Source organism: Notolabrus celidotus, chromosome 24, assembly GCF_009762535.1.
Source record: "Notolabrus celidotus isolate fNotCel1 chromosome 24, fNotCel1.pri, whole genome shotgun sequence".
Taxonomy (NCBI): Eukaryota; Metazoa; Chordata; class Actinopteri; order Labriformes; family Labridae; genus Notolabrus; species Notolabrus celidotus.
In genome coordinates this window covers 5,633,318-5,659,620 of record NC_048295.1, presented here as the reverse complement: position 1 = coordinate 5,659,620, position 26,303 = coordinate 5,633,318, and the positions used below count along the sequence as shown (strand labels likewise).

Below are 26,303 nucleotides of genomic sequence, written 5' to 3'. Positions count from 1 at the left end.
GCTCTGCTCTGACAGAAAAATGTCAAAACTCAGACGCAAATCCTGAACCAGGACTAAAAATACTCTTATTAGACGAGAGATAAAAACATGAGTCTTTATGCGTCTGCTTGACTTCCTGTACAAACATTTTGTCACACTGATTTCTAAAGCTTCTGTAGCAGCAGCAGCTTCGTGCAGGCTGAATTAAAGTCATGCTGCACGACTAATTCCCAAATTCAGACGTGCAGGGAGACGTTTGAAAAACCGTGACCCGTCAAACCTGCAGCTTCTTGAAACTGCAGAAAAGCACGTCTGATACTGAAGGTTCTGGTACAACAAGAAGAGAGTGCTTTGCAATCCAAAGTCATGCACATGCAACATTACCTGAGTTTGCTCTACTTTTTCTCAACTGCAATGCTAGACTCTGACACATAAGATCATTCACTTTGGGTTAACACCGCCAAAAAGCCACCAGGTTACTGTTCTTGTAATGATACTGCAGATAAGACATGTCATATATATCCAAACCCTAATCTAACCAAATATCACAGAGAATAAATGACGCTGCACTCTTTGGATTGATTCAAAGGCTTTTGAGGATCTGGGTCTCTAGAGGCCCTAAATACGGAGGCTGACAACGACAAATCATCACTCTGCACCAGCGCCAACAAACCAGACTTCCACTCAATAAAACCTGCTGCAAATTCAGAAACTACGCAACTTGCAAAGGTCTAAAACAAAGATACAGTAGATGCAAAAAAATCACAAAGTGTTTCCTGTTTGAATCAAAGACAGGCTGCTGGTTTAGCAGATGCTCGTGTTGGGGTTAGGCACAGCGGGTGAAGAGTCCACCGCTCCCTCTGTGACTCAAAATGAAGAAAGAATACAAAAAGCTGCAGCCAGAGACATCAGAGGAGAGCTGTCAGACTTTAAAGGAGAACAACAGAAGAGCTTCATGTCCTGTAAGTGTTGGAATAAAATGTCAGAGGAGTGAAGCATCTGTTTGCAAAGGTGAAGCATGTTTGGATGTTATTTAAATGTAAATAGAGCAGGAACAAGTGGACGCTGAATCCCATTTAAAGCGAGAGTGCACCTTGTTAAATCATATGCATGTGAAAGAAGTGCACGCTGCATAAAGAACACGGTGTGGTAATGATCTCTGTTTGCATCTAAATGATCTCCCCGTTCTGTAATGTGCTCTCTGTGTTCCTCTTCTAATGACCGCTGCAGCTAATTATTCAAAGCGCCCTGCTCAGCACTTCCAGACTGAGCGTGATCAATGCAATGATCGGGAGAACGTCCCACTCTGACCGTGGGCCCAAACAACACAGAGAGGGAGCTAACGGCGACTAACGTCAGTCTGTGGTTGTGCGTATTGATCATTCCTCACACACACACACTCTCAGGGCGCTCTGAGGCGGCTGCTACGTGCTCCCACGCTGTGATGGAGCATTGAAATTGAAAACACAGAACGCCCGGCGGCCTCCTGTTTATAATCAGTTTGTATGTTGTTCAAATTAGTCAGGACACGGCGTCTGTCTCCTCAGAGACTCGCCTACCCTGCAGCGTACAAGCATGAAATGTTGTTATGTGTGCTTATGTGTGGTGCAGAGGAGAGGGATCCCCAATGAAAATTACACGCAGCACTGAAATGTGAAAGATTGGAAACAAAAAAAGAAGCATGTCTGCCTCCCCTGGTTTGTTTTAAATAAGATTCATCTCGCTCAGACAGCCGCCGCACGCCGGCAGAAAACAAATAAAGCCACTGTGCAATTGTTCAAACCTCACCTGTAGCAAGGCAATCTTCAAAATGACAACGTGGCGAGATTTGGAGGAGATAAACCTCTCATCCCTGAAATGACTGCTGGATTTCAGGGATCAACATTTTGTTTAAATCAGAGCAGGAGGGAAATCCTGCAGAATGTAAACATATGAATACAGGAGCGACTGAATCACATAGAGGTCTCTGAGGGAAACGCTTCCCACCAAAGTACAATCTGTGTCCTCTTTAAATATAGCTCCATGATTCCACTGTGCCCGGCTTTGTTTCGCTTTATTAATGAATGTGACACGCTCGTTTTAGAGGAGCTCCCAGCCCAGCAGAGTCCTCTGGTTTCAGGATATCTCAAAGTTTTGAGTCTGCAAATAAAACACAGCGGCTGATGCAGAAGTCAAGTCTTTCATTGGATCCTTATTGTGCAAGAGCATCACCACAGAATCTGCATTTCATCCTGAAAGCTGTGGAAGTATCAGACTAAAATGATACATTCAAAAGCAGGAGCTAGTGGGAACTTTGACTTCTTTGATTGGCTCAAACTGTCTCTAGATTAGCAGCTGGTTCCTGCAAACTCATCCATCATACACCTCTGCACAGGTCACATCTTAAATTGGAATCCCTGAATGATGTAGAGCTCATAAACAATACTCCTGATGTGATTAAAGCTCAAACTGGAGATGTTATTCTCTTTTAACGTTGTGCTTTTTGTCCTCTTTCCTTTCTGTGCACGGTGAAGCCTGCAGCACGCTGGTGTTAGTTGCTTTACAGCGTTAATACAGACTTTAAAAGGATTTGAAAATGCAAAATAATGGAAGTTTAACCATGCAATTAAAGAATAACAACCAGACTATCTTTGTAAATTAGTGCACACAGCTTGTAGAAGGAAACGCACCAAACCTGAGTATTTAAACCTCAGTGAATGGACATATTTGAAGATGTCCTATGAGGTATAAATGTGAGGTTTGACTGAAGTGGGTCAGTTTTTAAAGATTGCATACAACTTTGCTGCAATGGAAATATGACAGTGTGTCCTCATATCTCTCTCATTCCACTGTTTGTTCTTTAACTTTTGATTATAAAAGCTTTCCTTTAATAAGAGTAAGATCTGTGCTCGTGTTTTTGGTGTTATTGGTGTTATTGGTTTTATTGGCTGCAGATCCTCAGCCGTCAGCTCTCCATGCCAGTGTCACACCACTTTATTTTAAGAAGCCTCATAATACGAGTATTCTTTAAGAGTAGGAGTAAAATAAAGCTCAGCTCGGATGAAGCCCACGTCTCTCCTGCGTGGAGTTATTGATGAGATTTGTAAGCACAGCCTGAAGTCAGTGGGCCGTATTTGGGCGTATCGTCGTACAGGCGCTGAACAAAGACGAGAGGAGAATGTGTTTCGGGGCTAATGATGACACAAAAGCTCTGGTGTCTCTTCCTCCCAATCCACAGATGGATTTTCAGCTTATTTTTGGAACAAAAGATAAATATTTAATCAGACTGAAAAACCCACAGCGCGAGGACACGCCGCCGTCAGTCGCTTCGAGGTTTGGCAGGAAGCAATAATTCATGATGGGGTCTGTCGGATGTTTGTAATTTTATCAGAAAAGGCAGAGAATATAAGATTTAACCACGTGGAGACTCTGAGTGTGTTCTTAGGAATGCAATGAGCTTCTCTGCTGGAGTCAGTGTGAGGGTCCAGAAACACAAAACTATGATTGTTAACAGAGCGAGGGCGAAGGAGGCAAGACAAGGGAGGCAAGGCTGGTGCAGAGACTGTGTGTGCAACAAGGTGAAGGTGCACGCAGGAAGAGAGAGAGTCCAGCTGGAGGTCAGAAGAGGAGCGAATGAAAGTGGCTTAAAAATGAAGCATCACAGAGGACAGTAGAGGACAGAGGAACTCGTGTGCTTGAGGCTGACTAGGGAACGGGGTTCAGGTGTGGAGACGAGCAGAGGATGCTCAGGTGATGCTTTAGCAACTCAAGAATATCTGATTTTCCTTCAGCTGAGCAAAAAACATGCTGATTTTAAATCTGTAAATCCAGGTATGCATGTACGATGCTGGGCTGCAGGGTGGTGCAATGGTTAGCGCTGTTGCATGTTGAGTTTGCATGTTCTCCCTGTGCATGCATCGGCTCTATATACTCCAGCATCCTCCCGCAGTCAGAAAGCATGCTCGTTAGACTATTTGGTCACTAATCCCCCAAAGGAGGCAAGTACAGTAATAACAAGACAAGGTGATGCATGCTCGCTCTCACAGGTAGAAGCTCCAACAAGGTGGAGGTGCACGCAGGAAGAGAGAGATTCCAGCTGGAGGTCAGAGGAAGGCAAGCAGAAGAACTGACGGCTCAAAAATGAAGCAGAGGACGCTCAGGTGATGCTTTAGAAACTCAAGAATATCTTCAGCTGAGCAAACACCGAGCCAACTCGTGCATGGGCTCTCTTCAGTCCCTCGTGAGACTGTTTGGTCACCAATCACCTCCAATCCTGATTCGGCTCTGCCCAGGGTTCAGCATGAATCTGGAGCGATGTGTTGGCAGCACGTTCAGGCTCCAGTCAGTGCAGAGGCGCCTTACGTCTACCTGCTCTGCTGCATCTCACCTGAGACGCTCCCTGCTTGTTTATCCCTCTCCCAGCTCTCTTATCTGATCTGCATGTCGAGATCTCATCCCGTGTTTCCAGAGCACAGATAAGACGAGGTTGTTATCACACTCAGGTGTAAATGTCAGGCTGTGAGATCTCCTCATTGAGATGTTATCAGAACACAGATTAGAGGTGAGGATGTTTTTAAAGCACAGGGAAAAAGAAGCTGCTGCTGCTGCTCAAGGCTGTGTTTTGGTCATTCTGTGTGACACATACAAGGAGGCGCTGAGATTTGGGATGCTGCAGTTTGGAGTTGGATGTGAACTTGTCCAATTACAGCAACACCCTGAAACTTTTAGCCCTTTTCTTGCAGTAAACTCAGCCCATCACAGGAGGCGATTGAGTTTCCACTGAGCCTAAATGTGATACCAAACAGCTCTCCTTTCTCTCCTCCTCCCTCTCTGGCCCGAGCATCCGTTCGAGGAATCACAATCACTGTTTTTCATCCTTTCTCCTCCTGAAGGATATCCAATTTTCTCTTCCTTACATAGTTTGTCCTCTATTTTCCTGAGGAGTCGAAGCAAGATGTCAGAAATTGCCTCCGCTCGCTCCTGTTAGGGATGCAATGCTGATGTTTTTTTCTTTTGCACATCTGCTGCCGTCCTCACACCCCTCGCTTTGTAACTCAATCTGTGTTTGACGTGGTTCAATCAGCCCGTGTGTGTTTGTGCAGGAAAGAAACTCTCTTTCTTCTCCCTCACTAACTAATCTTTAATTAGTCCCAGAGGATTTGGGTTCTGCAGAAAGGAGGCTGTGATACTGAGCCGACATTATGATGAATCATGTCCTGATGAGGTGAGTAATCCTCGTCTGCGGTGCTCTATCGGCGCTGATATGACAGGTACATGTTTGCACGCCGTGATGTGATTGTCCTAATGGCCTCTCAGCCAGCTGTCACCTCTCCTCTCTCATGTGTCGCCTCCTCCTCTTTGATTTCTTCTTCTTCTCTGGTTTTATCTGCGGGACCTTTGTGACTTTCTAACAGATGATCTCTGTGACCTTGGATCTCTTTCCTCGTGCAGAGGGAGGGTCGGCTTTCTCCTGGATCTTCAGGACTTTATCATCCGGCCTGAGCCCCGAGAAGTGTAATTACCCGCAGAAACACAGGAGAAACACTCCTCACTGTATCGGACTCTGATAATGTTCCCTGCAGCGTTTTTCTGAAAGTGCCTCTTAATTATAACTTTGCTCTGGATAATGAGTCTGATATCTGAAATTGGACTTCTTCGTTTTCTTTTTATCCCAGATTTTTTTTGCCGTGCTCTCTCTCTCTCATCGCTATGGGCTTTTTTTAAAAACTGAATCACCAGCCGCTCCTTTATCACAGAGAATAATTAAATCACAGCTCGCTGCTGAAGCATCTTGACCTCTACTGGTACCAGAACAATGCTGAAGGAGCTGGGGTTTGCGTTGCTCGAGAACATGTGTCACTTTCCTTTTTTCTTATTCTTGATTTAAAAAAGCGTCTGCATGGAAACAGACAAGGCCACATCACTTTTGCAGGTTTGTCTCAGGTGTGTTTTTGAAAACCTGTCAAAAAACGATGCTCTGAAAGTGTTGCCAAAGGAGACATCAAGAGAGACAGGTATGTGTTTGTGTTGGGATTTAAACACAGCTTTGAGAGCTCAAGACTCTGCATCAATAAAAAGCAAAACACACACTCATAGAAAACAGCTTTCAAAGAGCTGTAAGGAGAGAAAACATGGAAATAAAAGGGAGGGGAGGTGAGGATGAACATCGAGATGAGGATGTTTAAAAATCAAATAAAAACAACAGAAATAAGCTAGTTTTAGAAATAGATCTTGCACTCTGCTTTCAATCTATCTGTTGCAGCAGGTTTGCAGAAGCATGCATGACGTGCAACACCTCAAAAATTTAACTACGCCTCGACTGCAAGCCCTGTGATTGGTCGGCTGAGTAGCATCAAACCAAACGTGCTCAGAGTTTAAATTGATCTAGATTTCCTGGTATGGTTTCACCGGTGTCTGATCTTCAGCCGGGGCCTCGCTGACCAGGTTCCCCTCACTCTGACTTCACTCCACAGTTGGCCTGACTGTGTACTCTGTATCTTCATTCCTGCTCAGTGTTGACTCTCCCTGCATCGTGGGACACTTGTAGACACTTTCCTCCCTCACACTGATGGCAGAGTTTGAGGTGAGTCAGCAGCAGCAGCTGGGGGGAGACCCAGGCAGCTTTTACTATCTGTGTAACAACCTCCTCTCTCTCACTCGCTCTGCTCTCAGGGTTTGGATCCTTCACACAGAGAAATGCAGATTTATGAATATTTATACGTGCATCTTTTACAGCTGGGCGATAAAACTACAATCAATGACAGAGGCGCTGAATCACTCTGCTGCTTGTGAGGGGAAGTTATGTGCACAATGCTGTAAAAATACAAACACAATATCTTCATCTGTTTGTGTTTAACTGCTTTTATGTTACATAAAACCACTGCAGAGAGTTTTCAGTGGAGAGTATCTGCAGCACAATAACATCATTTACTTTATGTGTGATTTATGAAACACTTAATCCAGGTCTTCTGTAACTTGAGATTGTTTCAGTATTTTACAGAATAAGGCATCTCATCGGTCTCTCAGTGCAAAGCTTGATCTAAAAGGAGTAACCAGACTTTGGTTGAAATTCTTGGAGACGTCTCACCACACAATTTTGTAATTTTTTATCACATTTAAAGTATGAAAAAGCATAAACGGCCTCTTAAAGCGACTTCAGCATTGATTTTCAGGATTAAAAACTCAATTTTCAAGGAAAAATATGAGAGGAAATCTCAGGATTTGACTTCTCAGAGAATTCAGAGGAGGCTTTCATTTTTCATCAGAAGTTCTCCGTTACCCCGAGGCCTTAAGGTGATTTATGAACCTAAATCGCCCGTTTAAAGAGAAGAACATCGCTTTTAAGATTCTCACTTCAGTCAGATCATCATCATAAACTCAGCATCAACAAAAGCTCAGTGTGTCGTGACTCGCTCAAAACCATCAACATCATCCCAGCGACTCCTCCACCAAACAAAACACATTATCCTCCCTCCACTAACACCATCACCTCCTCTGATGGAGTTCAGCTCTGCTCTCCTCCGCTGTGTGTAACCCATAATCGTCTCCAGGCGATACATAATCATAAGCAACACATAAGGAGCGGGAAATTTTTTGTGCTGACGTGCAGAGAAAGCAGGACGGGAGCGAGAAAACGAGGAGAATTCAGATGATGGTGGAGTCCAGGGGAAATAAACGCTGACTGAAGAGGAAGCAGAGGAAGGAGTGCACTCCAGGGAAGCTGCTTCAGGCGGGAAAACCACAAAGTAGGCCTCGTAATAAAAGTGCACTGGGGTTTATTATTTGGGTTACTATATGATGGACTATTAAACATCCTGTTGGAGGAGTTTTTAAACAACTTTTCGGGCAAAACACTGCAAGAATTTGGGACATTCTTCATCCTGGAGGAGTGAGCAGCCAATTCCACCCAGGAGAGAAACTGCTTTTATTATGTCTGGGAGCAGCTGAGGGTGTGAGGTGTGTTTCAAGCAGACCTTGAGTCTTAACCTTGCACAAAAGCTGCAGCAGCAGACTTTTAATTGGGCTCCTTGTTTCTGTGGTTTTCATGCAGTTTCAAACTGAACAAGGTGTTTAGTCTGCATAAATAAATGTCCCCTGTTTGACTCCTCCCCTCTTCCTGCTCTCTGTGACTCTAAATGGGAACATGATTTACTAAATGAACATCATGCTGTTTTGAGAAGACTTAAACTAGAGATTGAGACTATGAACTCATCAGGGAAATGTTTACTACAGGAATAAATCAGCTAGGACTATTGTCATCGACTTACACATAATCAGATTTGTTCTCTCACAATTCTCTTGCGATCTAGAAAACTATAAACCAGGCGAGACCACAGCATGCGACGCCGACATTACCCTCTAATGAGGTAGGTTGAACCTTAGACTATGAATTCAGCTTTTGAAAGTCTGGAGATACGAGTTATCATCATATGACTCTGCTGTGGTGTAAGTAGGTCAAACTGTACACATAAAAAAATACAAGAAAAATAAGGACATAGAAAGAATACGCAACAATTTTAAGATAAAGTCCATGTACCAGCATTTTCTATTATTTATATTGACTTTTTAATTAAAAATATTTGTTATTTTGTTTCTATTTTAATTATGGCTAATTTTATTATTATTATCTTATTTATTTTTTAATTATAATTTTTTTATATATGTATTATTTGGATTTATCCCATAGACAGCAGTTTTATGAAATTAATATAGTTTAATTATTAGATATATTTTTTTATTAGTAATAATTGTAGTTTATAATAGTATTAATATTAAAATAAATAAAGTATTTCGTTTAATAAAGGCTTTGTTACAAAAACAAACAGAGGCGGAAATTTTACTTTGAAAGTCCAGAGCGGAACTGCCTTTGTTTACATCCTGCAGCTTCCGGTCTGCTTCCATGCTACAGTGTAATAACCCGGTAGTGTAGTTTTGTAGGTTATCTAACTCTCTCCCACTACCTGTGTGGATCTGATTGGACTTATTCTACCTTCATACCCTTAAATTAAACATTTAAGATGTATTAACGCTGTTTAATGAGACTGTGAACCCGGTATGTGCTCTTATTCTGTTAGCATGAGCAAAGGAGTGTTAGCAGCTAGCTGTGAGTCTGTGTGAAGTGTCATTCATACAGCAAACTAATCTTTATTTACTAATCTATGAAATCAGAAGTGAATCAGTCATAAACATTGATAAGAACTGAAGCATGTATTACATTGTCATCACTAATAAACATGTAATAACTCTGTTTATGTGTGTTTCTAACCTTATTCAGGATGAAATCAGGCAAACTGATACTAATCTTACCTTGAGACTCAGATTTTTTATTATAATAATATTTTAAAAAGTCTGGATACAACCAAAAAAACTGCTGTATTAACATAGCACTTAATGTAACACTAAAGGAGCTGATTAATCCATTTACATGTGGATTGATGTCACATATAATCATCATTATCAATATTATGGCCCTGATTATAGTCTATAATAATCATTACAATATATATTTGTATACCTGTATTTATTAAGTATTTTTTAAATTATTAATTCATTTATTTTTTGTGTTATGTTATTAAATATGAATTAAAAGCTCCTCACAGCACATCTGTTGTTCCCGTCTTGTCTGACATGTTTATGATCTTTTTTATGATACTAAAAATGAATTCATGTAGTAAAATGTCTTTCCTATGATAAATAAAGCTGTCTGAATCTAAATTAATGCATCTCAAAGTAGATTATAAAACATCAAATACGTAAAAGATGTGCTCCACGCAAAAAAAGGCAGAATATAACGGTCATATCAGCATCATTTTAGATATATAAGATGTCAGGAAACATCAAAACACACGAGTAATGTGAGATCATGTTTTGTGATTCTGCATCAGTTCTCTAACACTTGATTTAAACTAATAGATCACACATATTTGCTTCTTTTAGAATATAATGTTCAAATAAAACTTAAACCAAACAGTGAAATGATCACACCTGACTACAGCGTGGTGTCCTTCCTGTGCAGGTCTCTGCGATGGCAGTCCTGAACCTCTCCTTCGCTGCGTGTGGTTTCTTGGGGATCTACCACCTGGGTGCAGTCAGGGCCTTCCTCCGACACGGGGACCGACTAGTCGAGTCACTCAGGGCCTGTGCGGGGGCCTCAGCCGGGGCTCTGGTGGCAGCTGTGATGATTACAGCTCCTGACAAGTTAGAGGTAGACATTTCTTTATTCATCTCTCAGTTTGGGAGACTCGTGGTCAGGGTGGTCTCAGCGGACAACAGGAGCAGATTTTATAGGAGTATGTAGAAAAACAGCGTCACTGTCATCACTCTCATTCCTCCTCAGTGACTCTGACAGTTTTTTACACATGTGGAGTGTTAAATGAAAGACTCTGTCAGGGTGAAGTGCTCCTCTCAGATGCTCAGCATCAAAGATTAGACATCCAAAGAAGAAATCAGTCTATCCTCTTAATATTTAAACGCCTACTGCTTCTTAAAGATGCATGAAGTAACATCCAAAGATCACAAACTGGGAGTGGAGCACGGCTAACTACATTTAAATGTGAGATAAAGACAGATCAGGGGAGAGGTGTTTCCTTAAAAAGGAGGTGTACTAAGCTGTCTCTTCTCTTGCAGGACTGTGAAGACTTCACCTACAGGTTTGCAGCCAGCGTGAGACGACAGAGGTTTGGAGCCGTCACGCCGGGATTCAACTTCATGCTCACTCTGCGGTGAGTTTTTAACACCAGAGTTATCTGACATTGTGACCTCCATCAGCATGCGTCGCTGCTTCTGTGTACGTTGAACCGATTGAGTCATAATTACTCCTCCATATAAAGAGCAGTGTGTTTATGACGCCCTGAGGGGATACCTGACAGACGAGCATGTGTGTGTGTCGTCTCCAGGGAGGGGATGGAGGAGATTCTGCCCGCTGACGCTCACAGCCTGGCTTCAGAGCGCCTCCACGTCTCCATCACTCACTCGAAGAGCGGGAAGAACCTTGTGGTGTCTCGCTTCACCTCCAGAGAGGAGCTCATACAGGTACACACCACCTCCTGAAGAGAACACAGATGCTCTGAGTTTAAAGCTCCATCATAACAACTGGACTGAGTAAGTTCAAGTGTCCCCTTTCTTTGACCTCCTGCAGGCTCTCCTGGCCAGCAGCTTTGTCCCCGTCTATGCTGGACTCAAACCGGTGGACTTCAGAGGACAGGTGAGGGGACACTACATCTTTGAATCACTCCTGATTTAAACATCATGAAGACATTCTGACTCTCATTTCATTCCAGAAATGGATCGACGGAGGATTCACTGACAGTCTGCCCATCCTGCCCGTCGGACGAACCATCACCGTGTCTCCCTTCACTGGACTGCAGGACGTGTGTCCGGTCCACATGGGGCGCTTCAACACCCAGCTCAAGCTGGCCAACATGAATGTCATGGTAGATACTGGATCATTTTATTTTAGCTTCATGTTTGTTTTTATCTATCAATCAACCTTTATTTGTATCGCGCCAAATCACAACAAACGCTATCTCAAGACGATACAAAGTTGCAGATTCCTCCTTTAAATGTCTCAAAGTGACGTCTGATTCAATCTGTCCCTGATTTCTCCAGTTCTGTCTTTGTAGTCTCCATCTTTAACCACCTGCAGATACCTTTGTGGATCCTACAGATAACAGATCCTGACATTACAGGAAATAATCCTGCAGACATGTCGGCTCTTCCTCCTCTCTCATAATAAATTCAGTCTGATCCTTTGAGCAGCTTCAGATGATTTCTGTTCTAGATCAGGTCAAAGACTTGAACTAAACGTCCTGTTCTCTCCTTTATCTCAGTTCTCCATGGAGAACATCAAGCGTCTGAACCAGGCCCTGTTCCCTCCATCCAGCAGGGGCATGAAGTCGTTCTATGAGGAAGGATTCAGTGACGCTGTGCGGTTCCTGAAGAGAGAGTCCTGGATGAGCTGACGAGGAGGAAGAGGACTGATTGTAACTGTGTTTATTTTCTGTCTTTCTCAATAAACTGCATGAAACATCCTGCAAGTGTTTCCACGCTGTGATGTTCTTCAAACACGCGGCTGCAGCTTCACCTACGTTGCCTGTTTGGATCTTTTCCCTCCCGCATCAACACCTCGGTTTTATTTATAGTGCCGAGCATGAAAGAGTGTGAGCTCCAGTGTGATCACACAGAACATGATGAAGAGCGCTCGTGAGAACGTGGACTCCTCATCAATTTTCTAAAGGAGGCTTTTAATTTCCCCGAGCTGGAGGCAGCGTGAGAGAGAAAAGGAGGAAGTATCGGACGCTTCACAGCACGTCCACGCCGCCGCCGTCATGCATGCTGCGCTCTCCCTCAGGACTGCAGGATGGAGCGGCGTCTTTGAAGTGCCGGACGTTTCCTCAGGCTTTCTGTGCCGCTGGGTTTCTGTTTGATTCCCTGCAGCATGGAGACGTGAGCAGGTTCTCCATCAGCTGGTTGTGTGAGAGCAGCTCCTCCCTCAGGACGCTTGCATGTTGGAGGAGACAGAGAGAGCCGCTGCTGAGAGGAGGGTAATTGATTACATTGTCTATCCACACACGGGCAGGGTGTTAGGAAGACCTTTACTCCTGCAGGAAGAGTTCAGGATGGGAAATCTTTACTTCTTCAAGAGGAAACGGTGCAGGGTGCAACTCCCAAACTCCCAAACGTGTCCGTGCAAAGTCAGAAAGAAGAAACATGAAACTCACTTATTCCCCCCTCTTGTCTTTTTCTTCTGCTGTTAAAATAAAGAGAGATGAAGCGACAGAAGGTGAGGAGTGTTTTTAATCTCAGGTATTCTAATCACACAGTGGCGTACTCAGGCTGTTTGAGGGGCATGGGTGAAAACCAGAAAGGGGCCTTCAGAGGGGACTTTTTTGTGTGGGGCATCTAGAGGACACTTTTCATGCATTTACCTCTGAAAGGTCGCCCAAGAAGGCCATTTCAATGTTTCACCCACTACAGTGGAATCCAAGAGGGCATGATAGCACCCACCTGAGTACACCACAGTGATCACATGACATCAAAACATAATTTACACATAAACACCTGAAACAGACTCCTGATGTGAACCACAAACACACACAGATGTCTCCTGCAGCGCTCCCTGCTGCTCTAATGTAATCCCACCTGCTGCTTCTGCTAACGAGGCTTTGTTAAGGCTTCCCTTCAGTTACTGCTTCCACTCAGGGGCCAGAGATTCACCGCTCCTGTTTACGACTTGTCGTCTTGTTGGAAAATTCAGCCGTGAGTCTGGAAACCTGGAACACTTAACTACGGTCATTATTCACAGTCACATGAGGAGGTTTTACCACCGAGTCTTCTCGTCCTGCTCGTCTTGCTGACACTGACAGAGCTGAGAGAAGGTGGAGCAGCAGGGCTGCATCCACGGCCTCCACACCACGCCCCCCACGGTCAGCTGACTCTCCCCGGGCGTCACTGACCTCTGATGCGCCTCCGCGGCCTCGTTCATCACGGCCAGTACGGAGCTGAAGGCGGGCTCGGTGTCTGGAGTCAGTGGCGTGGTCTCTGAGGGGTCTCTGGAGAGGTCGAAGAGCAGAGGAGGATCGTGGTAGGTCACGTAGCCCGGTCCGCAGAAGCAGATGTGAGTGTGGGAGCAGGAGGTTTCGTTCTCTGGGTAGAAGTTTGGCGTGAAGTAAAACGCTTTCCACACCGAGGTACCTGGAAGACCATTTCAAAGACAAGTAACAGAGCTTTGCAATCAGATAAGACCTCAAACGAGTAAAGCTAGATGATACATGTGAGAACACATAGAGACAGGACCCAGGGTTTAAAATGCAGATCAATGAGGCCTTTGTTTGGACTCACTGTTCGGTGGATGCCATCTGACAGCGTTCAGGCTGCTGCTGCAGTAATGGAACAGAAACTCATGCTTTGACCTCTCAGCTCTCCCCTGAAGTAGATCCATGAGGTCATGACCGTCAATGTCTCTGCAAAGAAGAGGACAGGAAACACATCCAGCTCCTCTGAAAAACAGCTGCTGATCAAAGCCTCTAGATCACCCCACACACCCCCTCTTCTGCCTCGCTGTGAGCTTAGAGAGTCTCTTTAAATCCTGACCCAGATTTCCTCACCTGTCTTCCGGAGCCGATGCTCCGCTCAGCCGCACCACCGTCGGGAACAGGTCCATGTTGCTGGTGGGCTCGTCCACCTCTCTGCCAGCTGGGAGCATCCCCGGCCATCGCAGGATCCCCGGGACCCGGATCCCTCCCTCCCAGTTTGTGGACTTCCCCGCTGCTCAAAGGAAAGAAGAGAGCAGAGTCATGAAAGCTTCTCAGCATGTCTGGTCTCGGAGCAGCACCGGCTTCTCCTCTAAAGGAACAACTGGAGGTTTCAGACGGGGGACCACTGGTAGAGATAAAAGAGCGAGGAGACGCTGCCAGCTTTACAAAACTCTCTCTGCTCTTTGATTCAGATCTGAACTGAGACTACAGCGGGTTCACAGCGCCGGTCCACGTCTGAGACAGACTCATACGGAGAAGGAACCAGTTCACTATGAGTCGAACAGATTACTACCATCCTTTGTGCATCCATTATCAGGAGCGCCTATCACACTAAGTTTAGCACATCTGAGTCTAAAGCTGCAGAACTTCAAGGTTACCTTTGTAAATCCCGTTCCAGCCTCGGTGCACCTCCCCTCCTGCTGAGATCTCCTCCAGGTGAGCGCCCTGATCTGAGGTCAGGTACAGCAGAGTGTGCTCCCTCAGACCGAGTCTGTCCAGAGTCTGCATGATCTCACCTGAACACACAAACACAGTTCATGTCATCCTAAAGCATCCTAAACATCGGTGTTTAAACCACCGCGCTGAACTTCAGAATCTCAGACAGAGCAGTAAGTCTTCTCTCTGCAGCACACAGCTCTCCACACATGCATGTGTCATCTGATGTAAGCATGTCACACCTGAACTTCTCCCTCACACAGGTCAGTGAAATGTTCTCTTCACTCTCTGCAGCTGTGAACGGCGTCTGCGGTGAAAACTAACGAGCCACTGCATTAAAAAGAAAAAACATTCAGGGAACAAAATGCGACGCAATTATCTACCTCCTCCTGTGAGCTCTCACAACGCTCCTCCAGCTGAAATAATGAGAGTAATTACACCTTCATTAACAAAATAACCCCCAACGTTCAGCCCAATGTGGCTGCTGGATGTGTGCATGACGTCCTTCAGATTACAGAGAGACAGAGACCGAGAGAGAGAGTCCTATTTCACATGATTTCAACAAACCTCATCATCATCATCATAATGAAGGACCAGCTGATGTTATTACAGGAGCTTACAGAAAAATAATTTCTGTGACATTATTATAAAATCATCCTGCGGCTCTTTCTTCATCATCATCAGACATTTCATGGAACAGAAATATAAGTCTGTGGCTCCTGAGAGGAGCATTAAAGGACTAGTCAGAAACTTCTCAATCAATCAGAATCAGGTATCATACAAAAGCTGGGTAATACTTTACAGTAAAGCATGCAGCATGTGACTCACCTACGCTCCAGTCCACCTCATGCACCGCATCTCCATAGATGCCGTGTTGGCTGCTTCCTCGGAACCGTGCAGAGGCGAACATGGCCGTGTGCACCTGGATGAAGGAGAAGAACAGCAGGAAGGGCTTCTCTGAGTTCCTGCAGACACAGAAACACATTCATTATCAGTGAATCAGACAAGTGTCATGAATGTTTGGCTTGTTGTGACAACATTTCTTGCAGAACTTTCATGTGCTTAATTTCTCTGAAATCTGCAACTCTAAATATACTGATTCCTGCAAGTTCTGGGGTTTTCTTATGTAACAGTATGAGGAATACCATGCATAAAGGTCAGAAAGGTCATGAAAGTGTTGCTCCAGCTTGACTGAGGCCTGAGTTCAGCTGCAGGCTGCACGGTTTCTCCATGTGTTACATCTATGTTCTGGAGTTTTTATTGCAAAAACCATGAATGGTGTATTCATTAAGATCAATCTGACCCAGCCTCCTCATATTGTTTTCATGGGACCAAAGAAGACCTGATTCATCCAGAACACCTACCTCTCCATGAAGTCCACCGCCTCCTTCGTCATCCTCTGCGTCAGGTTCTCAGATACGTACGGCTGCTCCACGACTCTGTGGTCTCTCATCAGAATACAGTTGAAGTACGGGAACAACGTGACGAATCCTACAAACAGTCCCGCAGCCGCGACCAGCAGAGACAGCAGACCCAGGATGAGGCGTCTGCGGATGGAGACGAGGCCGCAGAGATGGAGTAAAGCTGCAGTGAGGAGGACAACACCCAGCGTCCTGAAGGGGAGATACTTCTGGATCTGGAACACGGTGCTGTGACCCGCCTGGCAGTCCCGCAGGTTGGTGAGAGGGATGCCGAAGAAGTAGTTGAAGCCGTGAGCGTTGGGATGGTGGCAGTGATCGTCGCTGCTGTGGCAGTTCAGACCGAGGTGCCATTTTCCTGCAAAGAGGAAGAGGAGATTTCAATCAGACAGACACAAGAAAGATGAAGAGAGTGTGAAGGGAAACATCTCAAACTACTGCAGGTAGAAAGAGAGAGAACAAGACAAGGAGCCAGGCACCACAGATCCATCAACACACCCTTGATCCTGCAGATATCTTTCATAACACCATGTTCGAAAACACCTGAGACATCATCAGCGTACCTATGAGAGCCGTCTCGTAGCCCTGCTGCTGTGCAATCTTTGCAAAGGTGACCTCCGTGCCGGGCAGACCTCCAGGTGCTGCGTTCAGGATGAAGACTAAGTTTCTCCCGCTTCCATAAATTCCTGTAAGAGAGGAAAAGTTACTCCAGAGCTCTCTCTCTCTCTCTTTATCTGAAATCAATGTGGCAACAAAAAATGCATGTGTAATAATCTGTTTCTTTGCAGCTCTGTGAGCTCATGGTGGGTTGAATAATTCAGTGTGTGGATAAATGAGCTCTCTGCTGGGCGGAGGGTTCAGATCTGTTTAACGTGACAGTGTTTAACAGCGGTGTTGTCCGCCTGCAGACCGACATTAAGCTCTGTGTCAGTCAGTGAAGGTTTTTTCTGCCGGACTGGCCTGATCGTATCGGGTATCGTCCGGTGAGGAATGCGGCCCTGCTGGGGCTGCAGAGGCTGGCTGCAGCGATGTGATGAGTCAGCTTCACCCCTCCCTCCGCCAGCTGGTCAATATTGGGGGTCCTGCAATCACAATTCATCAAGCGTCAGAGGAAAGGGTCAATACTCGGACGGACAAATGTACCGCTTTATAAAGCCCTTTTCTTTCAGTGCTGGGAGAGAAACTCAGATACACGTGATGAGCTGGAGTCAGGCGGTTTAAAGTTCTACACTTCACTTTAATGATTAAAACATGCATTTTATAAAACAGAAACAAACAGTGACCTATTCTTATACCTCAGGGTTTTATTGCCGTAGCAGCCGAGGTCTCCAATCCCGAGGTCGTCCACCATCATCAGGACAAAGTTCGGCCTCCTGCTCTCCTGAGGAGACGCCTGGCTCGCCTCCAGGAGCAGCAGCAGAAGAAGACAGAGCAGGGAGGACTGAGAACGTGTTGGCTTCATGTTGCCAGAGCAGAAAAACACTGGAGGAGAAATCACAGCACATGTTCATGCAGTCGTAGAAACACCCACGGGTAGTTCAGCTCTTACAGCAGAGAGACGGAGAGAAGGAGTGGGCGGATCATGATGCAAGAGTGGAGTTAGGAGTTTCTCATAATGTGTTTTTAAAAAGTGAGTTTAAACCTGATTTATACAGCCTGTGTTTCAAACATGAGGAGTGCTACAGAAAGAAGAGCCGTTTCTGCACTTTGGACACGATAAACACTTCACCAGGTCATCATGCAATCATATAAACTGTATACAGAGAACAGAACGTCCTGCACATGGTCAGAACTGCAGAAAGCATGCAAATTATCAAGCTCTCAGTTCTCTGAAAGGCTCAGAAAGGGGGATAAATATATCACGAGACATACTGCTGTGTATCCTGATAAAAAATAGTGATATAAGGATGTGAAAGTGTAAAATATCAAAGTGCAACATGTAGAATGACACATTAAATCTAGTGTTATGTTGATGTGTCCTCTAGAGATGGACTGGTTAATTGATAGGCTGATAAATTAGGTTGATTAATGACATTTTGATATTAAGAATTAACAGATAATGTCTGCAGACACTGCAGGCAGCCTCATCAGTGTCAACTGTGCAACATAAGCTTTGAGTGTAGAGCTGGACGATATTGAAAGAGATGTTATCGTGCAGGGATTTTTCATATCAGACGATATCGATAATTAGGCAGTTATAGTGTAGGAGATACACACACACAGAGAGATAAGAGAGCAGCCAGTAAAGGTCAGTGCACTCTGTTATATAGGTTACAAGGATGAGTGGGAGCTTTAATTCAGTCTGGATGCAAACATCATGCAGAGGTGTGCGTGCAAAAGAAATCAGCGTATAGCAAACAAGTGAAGCAGCCTCACTTAATTCTGTCTGCCACACAGGAAAACAGGATCAGGGTCCAGAATGTGAACACTGCAGAAGCTCCAGTTTTTCAGCTTTTAATGGGACTATAAAAAAGTGAAGTTTAAAGTAAGTTACAGTAAAAACTGAACAGGATTATAAACATTAAAGTGTTTACTTTAATGTTTTTAAGATACAGTAGAGATCATATTTGCATTAGAGTTAATTTTGCATCAGTTAATCATCTTCATCCTGCAGGTGAGGGTTTCCTGCAACATAACCTGAACTTTAAGAGTCACACAGCTGCACCTGTTTGTTTACAACACCTCTCAGTGAGTGATCAGCTGACCTGTCAGTGCAGCTGTGACATACATCATCACAACACATCTTTGTCTCCTCTTCCTCTTCCTCTCACTGCAGGATCCTGTGTTTTAAAACAGTAACATGTCTCTATAGTGCGTCAGGTGTGCTCAACACTTACCTCCACCCCTGCTCTTCACCTGCACGACAAGTTCCGGGACTGTCAACCTGCAGGACGAGAATCTCGAGATACTTCGACTTTGAGCTTTTACAGTCAAGTTAGAGGAGACAGGCGGAGGAGCACTTCCTGTTTAGAGTTTCAAAACAGAAGTTCAGAAACTTCTTCAGGAGAATATCTACAGAATAAAAAGCTACTACCTGTTCTTACTGTTTAATTCTGCAAAAGAGAAACATAACAGCTGGTACAAATGAAGTATCCCTGATTCTGATTATTTCCACTTGAATGTTATTGCATTTGTTATTGTTTATTTGCTAAGTTGCATAAATAAAATAATGACACACTGCAGGCTCAGTTTCTTTTACACCCATCGCTCCATCCTTTGAAAGCTGCAACATTTTGCATCCTCTGATCAATAAAGAACATAAAGCTCAAAATAAAAATGTCACATTGCATTATATATCTCATTCATTGTTGCTTTTATTCACATTTTATCTCTTACACATCATTACAGCAGGCTGGGTTGTGTTTGCACATCTTGATAATGTTGCTTTCAGAGCTGCTGCACACTTATTTACCTCAAGTGTTCACATTAAAGGTATAAAATACCTGCATCAGTTACATAACACATGCAAAGTGCAATGGCCTACAAAGGTATGACCTCTAATCAATGCATGTCACACCAACATGTTCTCATCCTGCAGAAACGCTGATGTTCCTCATATTCAGACCCCTTTTAGCTCCTTTAATCCTACAGCTGATGAGTCCAAAGAGCAGAGGAGCTGTGGAGAAACACTGGCATCTGTTGTTTCAGTCCAACATTACAGAATCTGAAAGTTCAGAGTAAAGGTTTGATTCTCCTGCTTGCTCTCCTCTGAGGGGTAAGTGTGAGGGTGCTGCAGTGTGACCAGCAGGGAGCAGTGTTGTTATGTTAATCCCAGAGGGCTTTAAAGGGCTGCAGACTCAGTGACCGGTCAGGAGGGAAACACTCGGGTAGTGTTCAGTCTGGTCGCCTGGAAGAAACGCAAACATCCAGGGAAGATTTATCAGATTATCAAATAGTGGTAAATACATTAAATGTAATCTGCAGAATAAACCAGTTCATGCAGACTACACAGAAACCTGCTGCTGTCACCTTCATGTCTCTGCACACATAAAAAGAGGAGTGAGATGCAAACTCCTGCACACAGTCTAACCTGCAAAATATTTAAATTCAGTCTCTGATCTTCATCCTGCAAACACTTTAATCAGAGCTGTTTCTGTGAATGAAATCAATAATGCATGAGTGACTGGATACAAAAGTTATGAAAATACATCATGTCTCTTTAAAGAAGACATAAATATCCATCTGATGTCTAATAAATCTTATACTCCACCTCTGATGAGCATTTTAGAATCACAGAGATGCAGATTTTAATCCAACAACACCCAAAACATCTACTAAGTGTGTCCTCTGTCCAGAGAGGTCAAAGGTTAACAACACAGCAGAAATTAAATTCTCCCTCACTCGAGCTGCAGGAGACGAGGCAGCAAACGTGATGCATGGATTTTTATTTTTGTAACAGTGAACGGCAGCAGATGGCTGATGGCTTTGATTCCCCTCACGGCAAAATCAAACACTCAATAAAATCCAAATGTTATCATAAGGCAACACTCCAGCTCCAGCTCTGATATAAACTGTATGTTTCTAGAAATGATATACAGAAGCAGGAGAAGCCCTATTTTTCCTTTTTTTTCCAGGGCAGGCTGCAGTGTGACTATCTTCTCTTTCACACACACACTCCAGGTCACAGCTTTGAAAGGCGTTTGCAGCCTGCAGCAGTTTGGGAGCGCTCGCACATTCCCACCCCTGACAACAGAATTAGGACAGAGCGTGCATGTGACAGCTCAAACGTGCATGAGTCGATACAGCTCTGCAGAAGGGAGAGGAATCCAGTCTGACAGGAGGAACTTCATCACAGAGAGAAGATCTGATACAGCTGAGAATGTCTTTATTTAGGGTACAAATTAAAGAACCTTTGTTTGTTTTTCTCTGATTGTGCTTCTATTTGCATTAATTCACTTTTGAATCTGCGTGTATTTGTGGCTGGCAGAGCAGCAGCCACAGTTGCTGTAATGAGATGGATGTTCAGCTCTGGCATTCTGACCGGCTGCACATGTTGATTTGATTTGGCTGTGCAGAGAACGTGCAGAGGTTAGGAGTGTTCATTTAGAGGCTCCACTCCACGTCCAACTCTGATGCGAGCAAAGAGTCTGCTCTCAATTTTCTCTGAGCAACCCCGAGCTCCACAGTGGAAGTGGAAATCCTGAAGAGCATCACTTCCTCTGCAGCCGGGGGACATTTTTAAACTCGGAGACGTCAGCTGGATGTGAGCGGGCAGAGTCAGATTTATGATCGGCAACGCAGATGTTTGCAGAAGAAAGTGATGCAGTCATCGCTCCTCAGTGATTGTTATTTATACAAGAGTTGAGGATGGTGAGAATGACGCAGCAGCAATAATTCAAACTCAAAACTGTCATGCCTGAGAGTGTTTCCATGCTAATCCTGAATCTTCCATGTGGTAAAGGTTTTTGGTCATTTTCAGAGCTCAATGGCTGCCCTCCAATCTCTGAATCTCTGAATCTCTGACCCCATCAGCTATCATCCCATGACAGGTGGGTGTAGCCTGCAGGTTGCTATCACAACTTTCTGTACATTGCTTTTGTTTATAGTCCAGCCAGCAACTTCAGAAGGTACCATCCCTCAACTCTGCAAATAAAAGAAGTACCTTGCATAGAACGTATTCAAGCCTATGGTGAACTTTCACTGGAATAGTTGTCCTGAAAAACAGTGATTATTTAACAGCATCCAGTTACAGGAAATATCTAGTCCTGTACAATCTCCCTCTCCCTTTGCATCCATCTCTGTGCACTTGAATGCAAACTAGTTTTTCCTGCAAAGAGAAGCTTGACAGCCTCAAATGAAAGTCTAACGCCTTAACTTCAGATTTCAAACTCACATTCATTTAATCTTAAGAAACATTGTTTTAATTCAGTCAGAGCCGACAGTCCTGTTGTTTTTCTGTTGTATGTCAAACATTTCTTTCCTCTGAGTTTCTTCAGTCCACACGCAGCACCGCTGAAGCTTAAACTAGATGTAAAATGAATCTCACACCTCACCAGTGTGTCATTTTTCTGCATCATCGGTCTGATGTCTCTTAAAGAAGGAGTAAAGGTCTGATGATCTCAGCCTCCCCTCGCCCACACGCTGCCCTGTGTGCACAGACGTGTGAATGGATGCTAACACTCTGAGAGGAGTTCCTTCAGCTGCACTTGTAGACGTGTTCAGTGTGCAGCACGCCGCCTGAGGACAGGATCAGAGCATATTAACACCTAATGGAGGAAAAAAAATAACTCCATTATTTCACTGAGTGGAGAGGGTGTGAAGTGTCTGCAGCTGCATGCCACAGCTTCATGCTTCATGCTTCATGTAAGTAATTCATGTGGTGTGTAACCATGATCCTAACAGCATCGATTTCTCGCACAACAACACTTTTTTTCTTATTGACACGGACGCCATTAACCCCTCAGCACCTCAGAGGCTTCAGGTGATCTGACAGAAGGTGTGAAGAGAATTTATGTAACACCTGTGGTGCATTAAAATGTAATGATATGAGGTGTCAGCCCCGACACCTTTACTGTAAACTGTGAACTGTGGATATGGAGTAAACAGCCTCCAGTGTGCTCATAAATTCACACACTTAGATTCTCAATGTTGTTTCCATGGCTGCTGATGGAGAGATGGAGGCGGGGAGGGAAGAGACCACGTGAGGGAAATATGTAAAGTATTCAAAGTAGCATGGAGGTCATAATGTTTGACGAAAGGAATGAGGAAAATCAATGCTTGATACAAGTTTATGGAGCTGGATGCAGGAAGATATGATGCTAAAACTCATAAACCAGCATGTGATTTCTATCATGCATGCTCTAAGATATTTAAAAAGAGAGAAAAGGGTGCATATCTCAGCGTGTTAGTGTTTTAATATCTGCAGTAAATCTTTAAATACATCTTCAATTTTGTATCTTAGTTTGTGTAAAAGTTGCAACTTTCCACCGACTACAATCCAGATATTTGTCTCGTAAAGGAGCTCTCAACCTTTTGCATCCTCCTGCCCACGAGTCAGTGTTCACACTGACGCCACAGACTCTGAATAAAGCCGTCCCTGGAGGCAAGTTAAGGCCCTGCCAATAAAATCTGCAGCTGATCATTAAGCGGCGAGGACACGTCATGTGTGTCAGAAATATCAATAACTCCTAATCATCCTCCATCAGCAGCGTGTGGGCGAGCCCGTCAGCTGTTCATCAGTGACTAAGAGGCAACAATAACACGTCCTGGCACGGCCTCACATTTGATGGGAATGGTTTTAGTCATGAGATGATGAAATGTGTAACGCCGTGACGCATCAAACCCACGAAGACAGGCAGCTGAACGAAGCAGACGGGTTTTAATTCACAGACCTGCAGGAGGACGCCGGGTCAGCTCTCTGTGCAGGGGACGAGGGGCAGCTGTCTCTTCACGCCTGACAGGTGTGTGTTGGCAGCGAGGCCTGTGCAGAGACACAGAGGTGACAGCAGGTTTATGTTCACTCTGCATGAATGTGTTCTCACTTTGTTTATAAATCATGGAGGTTATCTCAGACTCATCACACAATAAGAGCACAAACTGGGTCTATGTGGTCTCTGATGCACATCATACTGAAATCTGGATCCTAATGTGGATGCTACATGCACCAAGAGCTGTGCATCATGTACCCCGATATCTGCTCCATCTCGAATTCACAAAGCATGTCACCCTGATGATACTCAAGTCCAGACACTGCTGCAAAGTTCTGCAGCTCTGTGCAGTCTGCTCTTGTTTTGTGTTTTATTGGGACTAAAATGAGCTGTTAGCATCCCTCAACTCTGCTGCACAGAAAACTTTTATCCTGATGTTGCAAAATTATACCCACAACGCTTTTAAAAGTGTTTCACTGGACATTTTGAAGGAACACTGACACAGCTCTCTGTGCACTGAGTGATGCTTCATGTGAAACTGTATTGAGGTTTCCAATCAGGGTGTGAACTGAAGAGGCGTTTGCACATTTGTAATAAGACGTGAGCCCAACAGGTGTCCTGTGTGGAGGAAACCCTCACTGATGTTGTTTGATATCAGCTTGGAAAGCTTGATTTTAGATCAGACACTTTGTTTTACCCTTTAGGTTGAGTTGAATATTAAAACCTGTCTTTAAGGAGGCTATATAAACTTTATCCAGAGCTCCTTTTTCGTCAGAAATAAATGAGCATGTGGCAAGGAAGGGTACCAAGGGTTGACATAATTAGAAACAATCTAACTGACCCAACAACGTCACCTGGGGAATTCACCCCAGGAAGTGAAGAAACACAAAATCAGTCCAAGGCAACACAGGTTCAACACCTTTATTGAGACAGAGACGTGGTTCCAAAAGACATTGCAAGTTTCTTTATTTAGACTGGAAGTATCTGGGAAGAGAGGATGGTTAGTTATTGCTGTAAGGAGGTAAATTAGTCAGTTCAGATAGGACACTTCCAATCAAAGGTCATTTCAAAAAAGCAAAATGGAAGTGAGGGGTGCCAGCAGAGGGGAGGCAGCCTGACATGAAAGGGTGTGTTCCAGCAGTGCAACTTGCACACCACTTGTGAACTCACAGTAATCACAGACAAGTGCAAACTACTGTGTCCCAGTGCCCAGACACTAAATACAAGAGATAAGCTGGGTCCTTTAAAATATCTCCACATCTCAGCAATGAATGAACAATATTTGATAAAGACAAACCCTAACAAACCTGACACCAGTTCACCTGAGGCAGAGAGGCAGACAGGGGGCTCCTTTAAGACAAATCAAACTTTGTTAGTTACAAGTAAATGCAGAATGAATTGGAACAAGCTTTGATTCAAAATCTACCTTAGTGCAAGGAACATGTGCCAACCAGCAAGCAGACAAGGCCAAAAGGCAACCATGCTGCCACAGGTGCTTTATATATGGTTCAGCTAATTGAGGGGCTGGACCAGGGGAGGAGTTGACCTACTTTCAAGAGGCTGCATTCAAGACCAACAGTGAAAAACCAAGACTAGAACCACTGCTCCCACAACAACCTGAAACTGTATTTTTATGAATGAATTTAAGGATTTTTTAAAAGTGATATAAGGTGACACTCAGGCCCTGATAACAGGGCCGTAAATGACTGCTTTAATCTGCCTTTCTTTAACAATTATCACAAGATCCATCTGGTCCGGACGTTTGATGGTGGAGAACAAACGCCTTGACTCCTCCTGTAACTGGTTGTACTTTGGAGCGTGTTCAAAGAGCAGCTCTGAAATCAGCCTGAGAAGAATCGATCTCTGTCTCTTTTTTGCGAGGCCTCGCTCTTCTTTCTCGCTGCTGGAGAGCGATTCTTTAGATCCCCCAGGACCCGAAGCCGTGTTGGATCAGACACAGAACACAAATCAGCATTAGGAAAAACTGCCAGACAGCACTTCTTCTTCAAAGAAGCTGATCGTTTGGATCTGGATTACTGCACCCGTCTGTGGTGTGTTTCCTCCGTTTTTATTTGCTGGTTTTGTACATGCATGTGATTGCACTTCTCTTTGTATGTTCTCCACACACCAGCAGATACTTTCACAGTCCATCTGCTTCATGCTTCAGCCAGTGTGGAGGAAGCAGCTGGTGAGGAGGATGGGAAATGAAGAGTGGAGTGTCAGCGTTTCTTTAACTGCACTGCTTTGGTCTCTGTGTCTGATGATGTTGATCTAAGAGGAGCTTTAATCTTACATCTCTTATTAATACTGTGAAATATCAGGAATGTGTTCATCTTTGTTTCTGCATCAGGATGTTTACTTTGTGACCCCGTTCTCTCCTGCAGGGAAAGATTATCACGACTGGAATCACTGAGAATAAAACCATTTGAAATGAGCTCCTCAGTTTTAAAGTTATCTCCCTCCCTCTTAGGTGACTGTGGAGCTTTCTGTCCCGTTGAATCGATATCCGTCATCTGATGAAAAGGCTTTAACAACACTGGCCTGAATTTATGGGAGCAGAACTTCACAGATCAATGAATCCGAGGTTGTTATCCACGCGGCGTCTCTCTCCGCTGACCAAGGACTCACGCCACGGTCCAACAAAACCTGCCCCCTCCTCCTCCTCCTCCTCGGTGTCACCTGGAGGACATGCAAATAATGAGGCTGGTTTCCACCGAGGAGAAATATAGAGAAGCGGGGACAGAGGTCATTGTGTTACCTTCAGCTCACCGCCTCTGCTTTCTATTAAACATCAGCGTGGGTCTTATTATGAAGCCGGTGTGCTCACTGCAGGAGGATGACTCATTTCTGATCTGGGTCTCTTCTTCATG

General features: G+C 44.4%; 2 protein-coding genes and 1 long non-coding RNA gene across 6 annotated transcripts; 1 reads left to right on the top strand and 2 right to left on the bottom strand.

Moving 5' to 3' along the window:
• The first annotated feature begins 8,841 nt into the window (after positions 1-8,841).
• pnpla4 (patatin-like phospholipase domain containing 4) lies at positions 8,842-11,990 on the top strand. 3 transcript variants are annotated; one of them, XM_034677956.1, is made up of 7 exons: positions 8,842-8,878; positions 9,974-10,162; positions 10,585-10,679; positions 10,854-10,989; positions 11,096-11,161; positions 11,238-11,390; positions 11,787-11,990. In XM_034677956.1, exons 1-7 carry the CDS (start codon positions 8,858-8,860, stop codon positions 11,916-11,918), a joined length of 792 nt encoding a protein of 263 aa, XP_034533847.1. In that variant the 5' UTR covers positions 8,842-8,857; the 3' UTR covers positions 11,919-11,990. The 3 variants fall into 3 exon arrangements, with proteins under 3 accessions (XP_034533847.1, XP_034533848.1, XP_034533849.1); XM_034677957.1 differs by having other exon boundaries at positions 8,847-9,010; XM_034677958.1 differs by having other exon boundaries at positions 8,872-8,891.
• A 745-nt stretch (positions 11,991-12,735) lies between these two features.
• sts (steroid sulfatase (microsomal), isozyme S) lies at positions 12,736-19,019 on the bottom strand. 2 transcript variants are annotated; one of them, XM_034677954.1, is made up of 11 exons: positions 18,904-18,990; positions 18,443-18,529; positions 17,362-17,548; positions 17,027-17,148; positions 16,630-16,752; positions 16,013-16,424; positions 15,477-15,613; positions 14,591-14,728; positions 14,064-14,223; positions 13,798-13,919; positions 12,736-13,650 (listed from the first exon to the last, which is right to left on the bottom strand). In XM_034677954.1, coding segments are annotated over exons 2-11 (1,776 nt in total). In that variant the 5' UTR covers positions 18,444-18,529; positions 18,904-18,990; the 3' UTR covers positions 12,736-13,276. The 2 variants fall into 2 exon arrangements, with proteins under 2 accessions (XP_034533845.1, XP_034533846.1); XM_034677955.1 differs by lacking the exon at positions 18,443-18,529 and having other exon boundaries at positions 18,904-19,019.
• A 5,321-nt stretch (positions 19,020-24,340) lies between these two features.
• On the bottom strand, positions 24,341-24,926 carry LOC117808270. Its single transcript, XR_004630203.1, has 2 exons — positions 24,860-24,926; positions 24,341-24,783 (listed from the first exon to the last, which is right to left on the bottom strand). It is a non-coding gene; the product is annotated as an uncharacterized LOC117808270 (long non-coding RNA).
• Between the last annotated feature and the right edge of the window lie 1,377 nt (positions 24,927-26,303).

Excerpts from the sequence above, each read along its gene's own strand:
- pnpla4 (XM_034677956.1), top strand. The coding sequence starts at position 8,858 with ATGCTACAGTGTAATAACCCG. Across the intron at positions 8,879-9,973 it reads TGCTACAGTGTAATAACCCG|GTCTCTGCGATGGCAGTCCT; the intron begins GTAGTGTAGTTT and ends CTTCCTGTGCAG. Across the intron at positions 10,990-11,095 it reads CCAGAGAGGAGCTCATACAG|GCTCTCCTGGCCAGCAGCTT; the intron begins GTACACACCACC and ends GACCTCCTGCAG.
- sts (XM_034677954.1), bottom strand. Across the intron at positions 17,149-17,361 it reads TACGGCAATAAAACCCTGAG|GACCCCCAATATTGACCAGC; the intron begins GTATAAGAATAG and ends TTGTGATTGCAG. Across the intron at positions 13,651-13,797 it reads CAGATGGCATCCACCGAACA|GTACCTCGGTGTGGAAAGCG; the intron begins GTGAGTCCAAAC and ends ATGGTCTTCCAG.